Source organism: Taurulus bubalis (genome assembly GCF_910589615.1).
Source record: "Taurulus bubalis genome assembly, chromosome: 17".
In the NCBI taxonomy this organism is placed as follows: domain Eukaryota; kingdom Metazoa; phylum Chordata; class Actinopteri; order Perciformes; family Cottidae; genus Taurulus; species Taurulus bubalis.
In genome coordinates, this window is record NC_136605.1 from 5,994,571 (window position 1) to 6,011,055 (window position 16,485).

At 40.9% G+C, this 16,485-nt stretch overlaps 1 protein-coding gene across 2 annotated transcripts; it reads left to right on the forward strand.

Moving 5' to 3' along the window:
- Positions 1-7,117: 7,117 nt before the first annotated feature.
- On the forward strand, positions 7,118-12,678 carry tnnt1 (troponin T type 1 (skeletal, slow)). 2 transcript variants are annotated; one of them, XM_079233036.1, is made up of 12 exons: positions 7,128-7,192; positions 7,494-7,511; positions 9,521-9,541; positions 10,021-10,042; positions 10,152-10,212; positions 10,388-10,504; positions 10,687-10,764; positions 10,997-11,110; positions 11,194-11,303; positions 11,390-11,480; positions 12,249-12,289; positions 12,401-12,678. In XM_079233036.1, the coding sequence occupies exons 5-12, from the start codon at positions 10,156-10,158 to the stop codon at positions 12,444-12,446; spliced, it is 654 nt and encodes a 217-aa protein (XP_079089162.1). In that variant the 5' UTR covers positions 7,128-7,192; positions 7,494-7,511; positions 9,521-9,541; positions 10,021-10,042; positions 10,152-10,155; the 3' UTR covers positions 12,447-12,678. The 2 variants fall into 2 exon arrangements, with proteins under 2 accessions (XP_079089161.1, XP_079089162.1); XM_079233035.1 differs by lacking the exon at positions 7,494-7,511 and having other exon boundaries at positions 7,118-7,192.
- The last annotated feature ends 3,807 nt before the right edge of the window (positions 12,679-16,485 follow it).

Below are 16,485 nucleotides of genomic sequence, written 5' to 3' on the forward strand. Positions count from 1 at the left end.
GCCGGGCTAGTTATTTTATACAGCGTACCTCACATTACCACAGTGACAACTGGAGATTTCCTCTCATCTGCTGTCGGCCAGTTGGCCGCTGAGCAGCTCTACTGAAGCCCTGCTGAACCTCAGATACTGTGGCTGCTGGGGGGGCGGGGCTTCCACACCCAGATTTTTCAAAAGCCTCGGCCTTCAGCAGCCAGAATCAGCAGAGTTACAGTGACGTACAGGTTATGTTTTCACCGCCAAATGAAACTATCATGGAGGCCAAGAGTTAAGGTTGGTCCCTGTGGAGTCAGTGGTCAAGACGGAAGACTCGACCTCTGTGAAATAAACACTCCTTCATATTGCATGGCTGCATTTTGGCAAACGTCAGACCAGGGTCCGACGGCTAACCATCTCTGTTCTGTAGAATCCGATCTGGCTGGTTGTGGCCTTGCAGCTAGTCATGGTTAAACGTTGTGTAGCCGTTACCCGGAGAGGCTGGAAGCAGATACGCGGTTCTAAAACGTTACGGTTCTACATAAAAACCTTTGGAGCTAACATTAGCAGAGTACGCTATACGATAACTAGCGTTAGCATTCATTTGCTGGTGCAATATATAATACATTTAAGTACTTTTATATACTTTTTTTATTCTGTCTGTATATTTAATATTGCTATTGTATTCTTTCTGTTTTTATTACTGTTTTACTGTTTATATTGATTTTTTTTTATTTACTATGTGTCTTTTGTGTGCACTGCTGCTGTAATCCTGCAATGTCCCCACTGCGGGACTAATAAAGGATTATTTTATCTTATTCTGAATCTCTACACATGCTTGAAATAGCGCATAAAGACCTGTGTAGAAACCGTGTTGCAGGGAGCGCAGTTAGTGACAGTGTGGGCTCCATGGTGGATGGAGTAGCAAAGGATCAATTACATTTCTTGTTCATACATTACTGCACCTTTTTCAACAAAGCCATGTGCACCAATTACACTTTTGCACTGTCCTAAATATCTTTGACCCGAGGAACCTTTCAGCTCTAATTATACATGACTGATATGTAGCGAGCACGCTGACCTCCACGACATGAGGTCAGACCCAATCACGGTGCTCGAAGCCAAAACTGAGTTCGTAATGTGGCTACAGTACCTTTCTGTGAACTGGAAACCTCCCCTTTCATGGAGAAAAAAAGAAGAGTCACTTCTATTTTTGGATCGGCTCTGGTCATCCCTCCCCCTCCCTCACTTTTCTTTTGTCTCGGCCTTGCTTCTGTTGCTTTCCTTTGTGCATATTTTAGAACCTTCTGCTTGTAATTTGTTTTGTTAATAGTTAGATAACACTTCTTCGGGGAGTGCAGCTTGTGACCGTGTGGGCCCCATGGGAACCCTCGACAGCTTGACGGAGTAGCAGCGGGTGGTGGGGCTGAGCGAAGGGTCAGTTGGCCCGCATACATCTTCTGCTTCCTCCTTCTACTTCCTGTCTCCTCCTCCGGTCGCCCATCCCTCCCTCAGCTCTATTCTCATCACCTACTCGCCTCCACAAATGAAAGTTTGATAACCATTGTCTTTGAGCAAACTGCCTCACCTGTCGCCTCTCCCCTTCTGCCAGTTCTCCCCTTCCATGTTTCTCTCCTTTCCATCTGTCATGCCCTCCCTCTTTATCTTGTCATCCCCCTCTCCACCTGCCCTGTGGCACCACTCCCATTTGCCCAGTGAGGTCATCCCTCTGTTCTCCCTAATCCTGCGAGGTGCTCGTCTTTCTGCCTCCGCTTAATCCGCCTGTGGCCCCCAGCCCTGACCACACACACACACACACACACACAAATCTGCACATTTGCGTACACAGACTCACAGTTATTCTTGTATCATATACTCGGACACTCAGTAATTCTTTCAGCATGCATACACACATTCATTCAGACCACACACACACACACACACACACGCAATGCCCCTCCACCTCGATATAAAACACCCTCTGTCTGTACTTTAGCCATTCTGTGTGTCTCTGTCCATCTCTGTCTCTTGTGTCGGGTGGTTCCTCACACCTTCATAAAGGTATGTCTGTCTGTCTTTCCTCTAATATCTCCTCTCTAGGTTTTAGATTGAGATCAATTCAAACAATTTGTTTTCCATTCGTTTCACCGTCATAGTGTACACTTTGTTGCATGTTTTCTGTTTTGGTCGTTCTTTAAAAACTTTTCCTTGCTGCGGCATCAGACCCACCAGGCAATTAGCAAAAGAAACAGCCCCATCCAACCACCTCCCCATCAAACCTAAACCAAATGGAAAAAAAAGTAGAATTGTGCACACATGTGTGCCAAACTTGATTTTGCAGTTGCATAAATTGTCAGTGCACTGCTTCTCAAATCTCGAGGTGTCTGAGCGTCCCTGAGTACACCACGGTGGAAGAAGTTCTGCTTAAAGTTTTTTTATTATTATTTTTTTTATCCTTACACCAACACAATGGAGGTGAATATAATTGCATTTGTGTTAAACAGCACATTTCTCCCTGTCGCTGTTACCTTGAATAATCCAGAGACTTCCCTTGCAGCAGCTATTATACCATGATCTTTGTATTACCCAGAGTCCGCTGGACAGTGTGTCTGAAAAAAGACATTATTGGTGTTTTTTTTTGTCAAATCAAATTTATTTCCCTGCTATGAGCAGCACTTAAATTCCATTCACCGAAATCTATTGGTGGGTGTTGCCAAAATGTCAGCAAATAAAGCCATCAATAGTCTGAATGAGTAGATATCCGAAGTAACACTTTTGATTTGAAATTTAGTTTTTTACTAGAAAGTGACAAATTAATTAATGTTTTGTAATTCTAGAGAACCAACCCTTTTAAAGCATACAATGTTTTTATTTCCCATTTTACTATTTAAGTACATTAAGACTTTACTTGTTGCAAACAACAGATAAACATTGACTAAAAACGTCTGTGCTTGCAGGTGTTGATAGGATTTTGGCTCAGACTGACATGTGCAAGCCACACAGCACCTTTATTATGTAGGTATACATATTGATATGCACTGTGGTCCAGCAGGGGCCGGGTGATGGTCTCCTTCTGTTGCCCAGACACAGAAGAGGTCTAAGGCTACTCTAACGACGTTCCCACTTAGCTACCTGCACCAAACCGTCTCCATAGCATTAGCTCTAAAAGCTCTAAAAGCGCTAAAAGCATTCAGCAAATGGCTGAAATCACCACAGCACCGCTAGCTAGCTAGCTAGCTAGCTAAAATGTCCTTCTTTAGCCTCAAGCTAGCTGTCAAAGGTCTGACAGCTAAGTAGGCTTTTGTGTGTTTGTTTGTGTCGAACATTTACAGCGGCTAGTTCAGGTCATTTTAAATTCTGTAGTGTATTTTTAATCTGTTAGAAAAGCTATTTGGGAAAATAGCTTTCATGTTGCTCGACATAGAAATAGATTTGGAAATGACGTTGCCCGTTATTTTTCGCCTGCCACACCGAAATCGATTTCCATGTCACTCAACATAATGCTTTATCGCCAAATAGTCTTTCTACGAGATAAAAAAAGACATTACACAACTTAAGCTGACACTGACTTCCCTGAGCTCTGTCTCCACTCTAGAATATTGTGATAGCTTACAATAGCTTCTCTTTAACACTAATGAGGTATTGTTTCACACCCATTCTCCTTTATTCCATACACACACGCACACACACACATTGCCCTTGACTAAAATTAACCCTGCTAAGGACTGAGCCTGTTGTCTGTTGGAACTTGAATCCTCTCCCAAATCCCCTGAGTCACTCAGCCCCTCCACTCATTCATCCGTCCGTCATTTCCCCCCTCCGTCCTTCTCTCCATCCATCACGTATTTATTCATAGGTCTTACCTCCACATATCTTTTGAGTTAGACCGTCCCTCTCCATTTAATATTACACATCCCGAGCCTTTGAGTGATTCTTATGAGTGAAAAGTGCCTTTCACTTTGTGTCCCTTAAGCATATTGCTCTACTGTCAGTAGTAGATATGCTTCCTTAATTAAAGAAAAACTCAAACATTTTGGATATACACTTCTTTTTTGTCTCAACCGACACTCATTTACTTTTTTTTGTCCACATGGGGACAGCAGGAACACATTTTGCTGTATTGCCCCGTAAACTCCGAACTGGTTAGCAAACACTATTGTTTACACATTCAACAGTTGTGAAGCAACATTATCATTCATGTTGTGTTGTGTTTCTGTCCATCCGTCAAATGTAAGTCCAATATTCACTCTCTTTTAGCTCTGATTTTAGTCTCCACCAACTCCCGAGGAAAATATATAACTCGTTAGCCGGTAAACGATTCCACTATGTTCACCAGCTGTAGTCGCTAAATGTTGGTGTTGAGTGAGCAGATACAGTGGCTTTATCAGAGCCTTTTTTATATTAGCGTCCTGCTTGCCGAATAACAACACCATGAGAGCGGTGAGAGTGAACAAAACTATAAAGTTGCCGACTGGACAGATAAACAAGGAGCTGAAACTCACTATAAAGCTCTGTAAAGCCGAGAGGATTCAGGTGATAATTCTGCTGCGAGCGACTCCTTTCACATTGTCATTTGATACACATTTCTGGAGTGTGTTTGGACAGAGCTTGGTGGTTTTGCCCCTGTTTCCAGTCTAAGGGTAGCTAAGCTTAGCATAAAGGCATTAGAGTAGTATCGCTAATTTAGCTCTCAGCAAGAAAGAAAAAAAAGCAAATTTCTCAAAATGACAAACTACTTCTCAAAGATTTTAGTCGATTTTTTTGCTAAAGGTTGATAATGAAAACAAACTGTGGAACAAGTAAAACAAAGGCTGGAGCTGGTCGCTCTTTCTTTCTCTCCGTATACAGAAACAGATAGTTGATCAATAACAGCACATGGAAGATTGGAGACTTGTTGATTTGCAGTCGAAAGGGCTGTGGATGTCCGGCTATGCCAAGCTGCTGGGTGGATGGCAATGGATACGACAGCAGAGAGGGCAGAGATAAATGCAAGTGCAGATGACAGACTGAGACAGAGAGTGGAGGAGAAGATGCAAGGGCCTGACGGTGTGTAGAGGGATAATAGGAAGGAATCAGGATGTCTGAAGAAGGCTCTCTTTGTTCAAAATCAGTTTTGACCAGAGGCTCGAATCACCAGGACAGAGGGAGAAAGGGTGAGTGAGGACAAAAGGGGAGCAAGGTGGGGTGGCGTAAATCTCGAAAGTGAGAGAAACTCTATCTGCCCCGGTCTTTCTGCGTTTAACCCATGTCACATTCTCACCTGTTGCCGCTAAGTCAATCTCCCCGCGTGCCCCGCCAGGAAGGTGTCACTCAGCACACCCACTGTGTCCTGCGTGGTCTTACGCCAGGACAATGGCAGCTCAGAGGGACAATTTATAGCCAAAACCATGCCGCCGTGCATTGTTTCTCTCTCTGCTTATCTGTGTGTTTTTCTGTCTCCAAAGTGATTAATCAGAGGAGAGTATAGGACTGTGGCCAACAGTGTTTTAGCAGTGATGACTCACTCACGTACTTATGCACAGCCAAGCCTGTGCTTACGTCCGTTTTTTAAAGACACCTGATATGATATAAAAAATGTTTAAATCCAGGTATCCAGTATCTTTTTTTATAACCATTTATAATGTTACTAACCACACGTAAAGTACAGCTGAGGTTGATGGGAATGTTATTCGTGCTGCAGGTATTCGGTCGTAAACCAACATTTTTGGACGACTTCAAATGTGTATCTGATGATGACGCTATAGATAAAAGGTTGGATTCATTGTCTTGAAACCATGATTGTGTTCCAATTTGTTTTGCCAATCCGCCTATTTGCCTGTTTTCATGTGCATTTTCAATTTTTACATGAACAAACTTAAATGCAGAACATTTGAGAGACGTTTAAATAAATATTTGCTAACTTTTGGCTTTTGGCCTCTTGGGTCAAGGTCCGGTGTTTGTTTGGTCCACTTAATCTTGAACAAGGAAGTATGAAGGCTGCTAAATCACACACGGGTGGGCGGAAGGGGAGGTGAGGTGGACTGGTTCAAACAAACAACGATCGTTCAGCCAGGAGACCACAGTTCGTTCCCCATGTGAAACAAATATGCCAATGGAGATGTTTTTGTAACGTAAGTTGTGTACCTCAGTAAAAATACTGAGGTAACCCTAACCCCAACCCCGAGGAGCCCTAACCTTAACCCTAACAACACGTGGTTATTTTACCCAAACGACGAACTATTGCTAAACCTAACCAAGAACCTTGTTTTCCCTAAACCTAACTGAGTTTACTTTGAAGAAGGACGTTTATTGTGAAAGGACTGTATGCATGTAAAGAGTGGAAAGAAACACGTGTTGCAGGCTTTAGTAGGAAAACGGACAATAAACGAGGAGTATTGCGCTATTTAATCTACGTCACCTGAATTCCTATTTGGCTCCCTTCATAAATTCTAGTGGCCGCCTCACATAAACATAGATATGATTCGTATAAGGTGCTATGTTGGTGGACAGAAGTCTCTTTGATCTACATTTGGATGAAAACCTGGCTATGGATGGACTGTAATTTGAAAGCCTTTACATCCTGATGGAGCAGAAAGAAAAGTCAGAGGTTCCCCGAACTCATTAGAATTTATCCTCTGGGCATCACGAATGTCTTTGCCAAAGTGACCCCTTCAAATTGCATATTTTGAGTTTAAAACAGTCTAAACATTCCATTCCATTGTATGGTATTGAATTCACCATATGCTAGTATCTCCTCTGTGGTTCAGCTAAGCAAAAGAGCTTCCCACTTCCTTTATTGTATGTTTATTTTGAATCATCTGAATGTTTCTTCTGATCGGTCCCTTGTACTTGAGATGTTTCTATTCTACTGATTCATCGATCTTCTTGATTTGATTGCCATTTGTTTCTCCGACTTGCAGCCATGTCAGATCTAGAAGAGGAGTACGAGTGAGTACTGCACCATCCCTCAGTTGTTCATTTCAGCGTTTGTTCATCCCTGTGATGTTGACTGATAGATAAATGTTTCTCTGTTCCTCTTCCTCATCTATCCAGGGATCAGGGTAAGTCTAGTATCCACTTTCGTTACACCATTCGTGTCGCTCACAAACACAATTTACAACATCAATGAAACTGTATTTATTTCTCTCGGTCTCCTTTCTCCCAGAGGCTGAAGAAGAGCAGGAGGAGGAGCCTGAGGAGCAGGAGGAGGAGCCTGAGCCGGTAGAGGAGGATGGAGGAGGTAAGGTCAGGAAGACTCCCAGAATGCAATGCAGACATACAGTACAGCTGCCTGTCGATGCAAACGCATGTAAACAGTAAGACAGACTAAAAGGGTTGTGATGAGGATGATACAATGTCTTACAATAGATATACGACTTTCCTTGATGTCTGAAGAAGCTCTCAAAGAGCCGAGCAATCGATCCATGTCTTCTTCATCTTCATAACTGAGTTTTTTGGCTGACGCTGTACTAACTGACCTATCAACTTCCCATCTATGCTGCTCTCCCATTGGCTGACACTGTGCTGGTTCGTGCTATCAGAGCAGCAGGAGTACCAAGGTACGGTGACAGCATGCCCATCATCACTCACTTTTAGACACCATGACTAGCCCTGAAACCCAATAAAGATAAATGTCCTTTGTGAATAAAGAGACATTTATCTGCACCTGAATTTGAATCTTACCAAAGATCAATTGATATTTCACTTGCATTGTGATAATATCAGATGTAAATGTTGATTTTAGTAGTCATTACTCATACAGAACCAAACAGGACAAAGTTAGCAACATACTAAATTAGCGACTAGCTGGTGATCATTATTCATACATAGAACAAAAACGTGTTTTTCTCAGGATTGATGGAGAACAGAATCATCGATGAAGTGAACAGAAACACATTTTCAAACAAATGTTAATGTTTCTTTGTGTCTGCTGGATGTGTACATGTATGAGATCGCTGAATGTCTTCTGGCTCTGTGTCTTTTAAGTTTGAGATTTTCACCAGAGCAACTTTGTGATTCTGGTCTAAAAGATTTCAGAAAGTTACAGCTGTCTTGGCTAACCTTTGGAGACTCCTGTTCACTCCAAATGTAAAGTAACCAGTCCAAAACAATTGAAGTTATTATTATTTTACTATACTTAAAAGTTTACCAATTGTTTATTAATATGTACACCCACAATTGAATGTGTTCAGACATTCGCAATTACACACATATGCGCATGCCAGGTGTGAGTTTTAGTTCTACAAGAAGTCTCTGAGGACTGAAACCGCAGAGCAAGGCCACCCTCTTTTATAGCACCCGTTATCAACGCCATTCTGCATGCTTACAATTATCCATATGCGCCTTATGCAATTATGAATGTTCACAGAATGTTCTACAAAACTACATTTCCCTCCGGCCACCTGGGTTGGTACATATAGAGTTCAACTGAGAATTTACTGGTATTGAAAAGTCATACTCTGAATCAAGGATTTTGATTATTAGCCTTCAAGACAGACCAATATGGCAGCTAGCTTGACAATTTTGTCTTATATTACGAAAATAATTAACCGAAATGTTTTTGGAAAACGTTTGAGGCCAGAAATAGGGCCTGCACTTCATTTTAGACTGACAACAGTTAGTTAAAAGTTTTTTGGGGAGTTTTGCAACGGTTTATGGGATGAGTAGTTCATTAGCTTTAAAAATAGTTATGTACACAGTTTCCTATCCTTGCCTTTTTTTCTTCTCTTTTTTTGATCTGATGGTCATGATTCATCTCATAGTTGGTTGGCTTGGTTCCATGCTTAAAACTCTTAAGGCTTTTCTGAAGCGGCAATGGTGTGAATGAATGGGAGAATCACTTCAGGAACCAGATGTGGACTGTCACTGTTGAGCTCTATTAGTGCCAAGTAATGCTGTGGCTCACAATGCATGATGGGAAATAATAGCTTTTGAGCAATAGTTCAACATTATGGGAACTGGGCTTATTCACTTTCTTGACTAGCGATGAGAGGATTGATAGCCGTCTTGGGATTTAGCGGTAAATGTGTAACTCCAGCTTAGCTTAGCTTAAAAGCTGGAAACCGCTAGCTTAGCTAAACGTTGAGTCATACTCTCTGTTCCTCTGTTTCCCGGTTTTCCGTTGTGCTAAGCTAAGCTAACCAGCTGCTGGCGGTTGCTTCATATTAATCGTGCAGAGTAGCATCGGTCTTCTTGGCCTTCTCTCTGAAAGAAGGTGAATCAGTATCATTTCCAAAATGTCAAACTATTTCCTCAAGCTTGCTGTATCAAATATTAATGTTGGACTTCTTTCAATAATTCCACACCTTTTCCCTCCTTATCTTCTCATGTTTTTCCCCTTATTGTTTATTTGTCACTTTGTTCTTCCATTCTTTTTCTTTTCCTATTTTTGTTGTCTCAATCTGATGTCTGAAATTCTTCCTTCCTTCCTTTTGGTTCTTAATGTCTTCATGTTGTACTTTTAAATGTATTTCATTCCCCCCTCGACTCTCTTTCTTACCTTTTATCTCTCCTACATTCTGTCCCTCCTTCCATCTTTCATCTTGTCTTCATGTGGCTGCTCCGTCAGATCAAGACGCCCAGGAGGAAGGTGAGAAATAGTCGACATGTGATTCATTAAAGGGGTTAAGGTCCAAATTTTCTCCTCAAACTACTCATTGACTTATTCAGAATTATTACAATACTTTTTTTGGCCTAAAATGAATAATCTAACATGTCTAAATTATCCACAACTTTTACTTTTCAAAAATAGTAAATATGTTATCCATCCTCATTATTTAGAGGCTAGTCCTAATATATGTGGTAAAAAATGAGAGTTTAAGTGTGACTGTGGATTTGTGAGGAAAGTGTTTTGGTCATATAAGAATGATGTCCTTTCTCTTTTATTTTATTATCACTAATACAAAAACTGCTTGATTGCCTTTTTTTCTCACATGCTTGCTGTGCTTTCCGTTAATTAATTAATTAACAACTTTCAGATTTTCAAATTGTCCTTCCACATGTTTTGGGGAAACCTTTTTATTCACTCGTATGATCTCTATTTTTTTGCTTGTCTCTCTTCATCAACAGAGGAGGAACGCCCCAAACCCAAGTATGTTCACATCATTTTGAATCATGTTCGGTTGCAGTGGTTCTTTTCTCAACAATGTAAATTCCCCTCAATCTTATTTTAATCTTTTCTCGTTCCTTTTCTTCCTCAGACCCATGGTGCCTCAACTTGCCGCTCCAAAGATTCCCGAGGGGGACCGGGTGGATTTTGATGTGAGTCGTGAAAAGAGGATCAGCCCAGATCAGCTTCCTTTTCTTCAAGATTTTATTGATTTTATTCAGATATTTTCAACTTCCATGAGTTTGGCTTGATGGAGGCCTAAAAGCATACCAAAAGATGTTTCATGGGTACAATATTTAGTTCTAAACGCTCCTTTTCACCCACCAGGACATCCACAGAAAGCGCATGGAGAAGGACTTACTGGAGCTGCATACGCTGATCGACGTCCACTTTGATCAGAGGAAGAAGGACGAGGAAGAGCTCATTGGCCTCAAGGATCGGATTGTAAGTTTACTTCAGGGCCATTTCACGTCGACCTGGTTTGGCTCACTTTCAATTTTCAATTTGAGAAAAGGCAAATCCCCTCTGTGATTTGATATAATTAATGTTTTAATACAAATGTTGCGTCATGTTTAATAAAGTGCACTAAAACGTTTTATGGCTTCCTTCGCTTTGCTTTTCATCAGGAGCGCCGTCGTTCAGAGAGAGCTGAGATCCATAGGGTTAGAACGGAGAAGGAGAAGGAGCGACAGAACAGGATTGCGGTAACGCACACGCACACACACACACACGCACACACACGCACACGCACACACGCACACGCACACACTCTAAGCTGTAAACAAGTTCAAGTTGCTTCCCTATTTCCTCAAACTATGTGAAACACATCTTATTTATATAAAGCGTTGCTCAACACCACACAGCATTGAATCTCTTTTGCAGCTGCACTTATAAAACCGACACCATTTTTCCCGCTCATCCGTCTTCGTCTTTCAGGAGGAGCGTCACAGAAAAGAGGAGGAGGAAGCCAAGAAGAAGGCTGAAGATGAATTCAAGAAGAAGAAAGTGCTGTCTGGCATTGGAGCGAACTTTGGAGGCTTCCTGGCCAAGGTCTGCTGTTCCTCTTCAGTAGAGCTCATAGTAACAGTGATGATGATGATGATGATGATGTTCGACTGTGTTATCTGTCCCAGGCAGAGACGAGGAAGGGCAAGCGTCTGACGGGCAGAGAGATCAAGAAGAAGACTCTGGGTGAGAGACGGCAGCAGCTCAACATGGACAGCATGAGGGAGGACGCGCTCAAGTGAGTCTCCCCTCGGTGTGCCGCCGTGAAGGTGAACAAGACCGGAGGCCGAATCCTTTCTAAATGTGCTCTCTGCCATCCCCAAGGCAACAGGCCCAGGAGATGTGGAACTGCATCTACCAGCTGGAGTCTGAGAAGTTTGACTTCATAGAGTACATGAAGCACCAGAAATACGAGGTACCACTGGATCTTATATATATATATATATATATATTTACAATAAATCCAATCAAAATAAAGCTTTTTGAAGTATGTCGCAGCATTTCAGATCCATATCTTTGACGAACGCACTTCTTTTTTTTATGGTGGAGGCTTAGTTTATGCCAAATAATAAATACATAAATGACTAAATAAAAGACGGTAGTGAGACATATTGTAATTCTACCTACTGTTAATATTTCTGATAGGTCTTGATATAATAGGGAGTTTCTTTTGGGAGACAAATGTTGTCTGTGGCTCTGAGGTGTGTATGAAATGAGTTGGTTGCAAATGTGCATTTGGGATGTTAGATTAAAAGGTAACTTTGGTATTTTTCAACCCTAATTTTCTACGTTTTTGTGTCTTAAGTGATGGACGGGGACACTATTTTTTGAATTATTACAAGTATCGAGCGAGAACGCTGCAGACACAATGTCATAATAATAATACTTTGATTTTATATAGCGCTCCTCACGTCCACTCAAAGTTCTTGTTTTCGCCGCTGAGACAGTTATTCTAAGTGTCTGACAGCATTATAGAAAGGACCCGATCTTCATCTTTTACTTATAGGGTTGAAAAATACCAAAGTGATTCTTTAACTTATATTCTGAGCTGCAAAGAACTGTAAAAGAGTTTGAAAACAAGACTAAAACATGACATAAAAGTCATTAATTGATCCTGAAAATAACCCCAACGTTTAAAATGTCTCCATGTTACCTCTATTTTCCTTTTGTTCGCCTCCTGCAGATCATCGTGCTGCTCAACAGAATCCAACATGCTCAGAAATTGTAAGTACTTAACTTTTATGCAAAATATGGAATATGGTGCTTAGAGTCGATCTGTTCCTGCATCTTTTCTCACCCTTCTCCTGCCTCCTGCCTCCTCTCGCCCTCTCACAGTAAAAAGATCCTCGGCAAAGGGAAGGTGGCCGGTCGCTGGAAGTAAAAGGGGGCGGAGCAAAGAAGAAAAAGAGAAACGCATTAATAACAACACAGTGTAGGCCGTGCAGGAATGGAGGATTCACACGTTTCCCTCTCCGTGGTCTTCTGGTGCCAGAGCCGCTTTGTAGGCCTTTCCTGTCTGTGTGTGTGTTGTGTGTGTGTGTGAGAAAGATATTTGATGCTTCTTGATAATAAAGCGACACACACTCAGTTTGGAGTTGTTGTGTGGATCACAACCCCAACAATCGCTCTGTTTTTATTTACTGCCGTACTCGGGTTTAGGTATATTATGTGATGGCGTCCGGGAACTGTTTTGTATTGTATTGTCATGAGCCGATTTCAAAACAAAAGCTATATTGTTCTAGAAGAAAAAGGATTACAAATATTTTACAAAACCATAAAAGAAGCAAATTTCAATCTCTCATGCTTAGAGGAAAGCAAGTCTGTATTAAATTGCTTCATTTAGGCCTGGATTTACTCTGGCATCAAGTTCCCAAAGGTCTTTGTGGAAGTGTTGCCACCTGTAAAATGTGATTGGACTCATTCCAAACCACCAACAATATTTTTTTATACAATGTTTTGCTATTGGATAACACACATGCTGCTGTTTTTATTGCATTTTGGTGTTCTGAGAGTACAGCGGTGTATTAGGGCCAAAAAAGTAAATGAAAAAGCCATCTCGAGAAAGAACTTGGATATCCTCGGAGATCAAAGTGGTAAATTTACAAGAACAAGTGTTCTTCCAGTAAAATGGATATGTAAGAAGAGATGCAAAGACGTGCTATCTTTCATGTTTTCTCCGAGTTCTTTAAGAACATGAATACATACTGATATATTGTGCACTCAGTGGCTCACGTTACCACAGTGTTTTGCAGCGGTGCATCCATGCAAAGTGAAAACAGTGTTTTCCTCGTAAAATTATGATTAGTAATCTCAGAGAATATTCTCGTTTGCTTGCTGCAAATTTGGGATTTGTTTGTGGTAAATTGACCACTTTAATCTCAGAGAATATCCAATGTTTTACTTGTAAACGTCCATCTACTCTTGTAAATTCCTGAGTTCCTTCTGGGAATATAACCCCCCTACCATGGCATTTATTTATAATTTATAATACGCCGTCTTTTTGTATGTAAAAATGATTACACAAGACAATACAGCTCAAAGGGGGTGTCAGTAGATACAATTACTGCTGTACTGCTTTGAAATATCTGTATTTCTAGCGAAGCGAGGATGGAGCTGTCGGCCCTTGAGGGTTTCTATTGTCATCTTCCAAAGTCCAAAGCATGTTCAATGGCCTATTATAGATGGACCTACTACATTTTTTAAATCTGATCAATTACAATACAATGTGGAAAAGGTCAAAAACTAAGCTACGGGATAAAAAATATAGATAAATAAAATGACATTGAGACTATAGAGTTGTGACATTAATGAGACACTGTCACATTCGGCTCTTTGTTGTGCAATACCAACATTTCATCTCAGTACTTTAATGTAGTGATCCTTTAAGTTGCAATAGGATGAAGGTACATCATATTCTACAAATTTAACCACCATCTAGGTCCAGAAGTTTCAGTTTTATGTATTGGCACATGCACCGAGTTACATTTTGAAGTAGGGCTGCATGGTGCAGAATTGGAATTTTTAAGTAATGCATTCAGTGTTGTTAATACAAGTTATTGCAGTGAAGCGCCCTCAGGTGGGTGAACACTGTCGATGCATCCGGATAAAACTGGAAACCCTTCAGTTGGGTAAAATGATTTCACACATGTAAAATCTGTTTGGTTCAATGTGGGTACTCTGTAGAATATAGCATTTAATTAACAGTACACATGGGTAGCCAATCAAAACAAAAATAATGGGTTGTTTTGGTGTCTATTTACCAATGCATTTTTATTTTTACCCAGTAAAATAATAAACAAAACAATTATAATTTTATGACATCGTTTGCATTTTTTTCTGACTTAAAAAAAAAAGAAAATTACCTAAATAAAAGTTATTTTTGACCCGCTGTTTGTAATTTCTTTTACATATTCAACTAACAATTACTTCTTCATGTTTAATTATTGTCCACTTTTGGTAACTGAATTTCAGTGCCTACAACAGTCTTTCCTCTCTGTTGACTATAATACTTTGGTGATTTGACGAATGTTTTGGGGTCTTGGAAGTAAGGTTAACAGATGGTTTTGTAGAAAATCCACTCCCAGAAAAATATGAATTTGTAATATTGTATCATCATATGAGCAGATAGTTGTATAAAATGTGATAATTTAAAAAAAAAAGGTTAGCTCCACCTGCAGCAGTGAAGCGATGCCTCAGCATTAACGAGTACTTTTGATACTTTAAGAATTTTACTGATAATACTTACTTCTTCACTAGCATGTATGATTTTAAATAAATAACTTTTACTTGTATATAGTATTTATACACTGTGGTATTCATACTTGAACGTCACAGAAAATGGACTTTAATTAATAATGAACAACTTATCAACATTTTATTAATTTTGCTAAAACAGACAAGTAATGACCGAAATATTTTTTTTGTTTCTAGTTTCCTGTTTTATTTTGAAGTCCTTGTCCTCTGTTTCCCTGCACTTCCTGCCCTGTCCCTGATTGTTTCCTCCTGTGTATAATCACCTGAACCTTCCCCGTGTTTTAAACCCTGTTGGTCTCCTGCCCCAGTGTCGTTTCGTCTTTGTAGACCTCTGTGATGTCCCTCTTTAGTCCTGCATTTTGATCCCGTGGTTTTGGAAGCTGGCTTGTTCGAGAAATAAATTACTTTGCATCGTTGTCGGCATTTGGGTCTTCTCTCCGAAAAAAAAAAATCCCTTTCAGGACTGGATATGATCTTTCTAAAAACAAAACACCATCTTACTAATATTCTAGGCATTTTAATGTTGATATTATAATGTCATTCATTCATCTCAGAAACCGGAACAAACTGGTTCCCATGGCAACGAGACAGCCACAATTGACAATTACTTGATGCCTTTGCTGTACAAAGGCCACGCCCACACTCCTCACTGATTGGTTTAGAGCAAATGAGATCACAACATTCTATAAGCAACACAAGTCTATGAATCTGGTTACTCCTGTAGTCAAAATTGCTGTAAGTTTTACATTACTTGTTTAAGTAAAGTTTCCAAGACAGCAAAATGTCTTCTTGTGTGATGAAGAGACACATCTCCAAGGAAGTAAAGATTCTCACAGAACTTTTCCAAGACCTCACAATAAGCCCAGAGATGTCTTCCAGTGTGACGAAGAAGAGGAAGTTGAACCGTACACCTCTGCTTAAAAGTGATATTGGTGACGTTCAACGAGTCAGAAAGATATTCCCAAGGATCACCTTCCCAGCTCCTTCCCCAGTGAGCCTGAAACCTCAGGAGAAGAAGAGCCTGAAGGGAACAAGAACTAAGATATGGATCATCGGCTCTAGCTACGTCCGACGAGCCGAGCAAGAAGCCGACCGGAACTTCGGGGAGAACCTCGGACTTAATGCCAAAGTTGAGTGGTTTGGCCAAGGAGGGATGCGCTGGAGTGGCGTCCAACAACGCTTTGATGCAGAGTTGAAAACTCAAAGTCCCCCGGACATTTTGGTCATCCACGCCGGTGGCAATGATCTGGGGTTGACGTCTGCCAAGATACTTGCAGCCAGAATGACAGGTGTCCTGATGCAGCTCCACGCAAGGTTCCCCTCAATGACCATCGCATATTCCTGCATCAACGAGCGCCAACCGTGGAGATATGGACATCTAGTGGAGATGGATTACGTCAACAAATGCATAAAAACTGCTGTTGGCAAGTGTGGCGGTGAAGTGATAGAACACCCCGACCTGAAATGTGACGACAAAACAACATTTCTGGCAGACAGAGGGCACTTCACCAACAATAGAAATATAACATTTCTGACCAGCATCCACAGTGTCCTGAAGAAGATCCTTCAGCAGCACCAATAGAGCAACGCTTGCTGCCCGGCTCCCGATGTCACCACTGAGGAACTGAAAACACATTCCTTATTCTGAGGATTCATCCATCTTAACG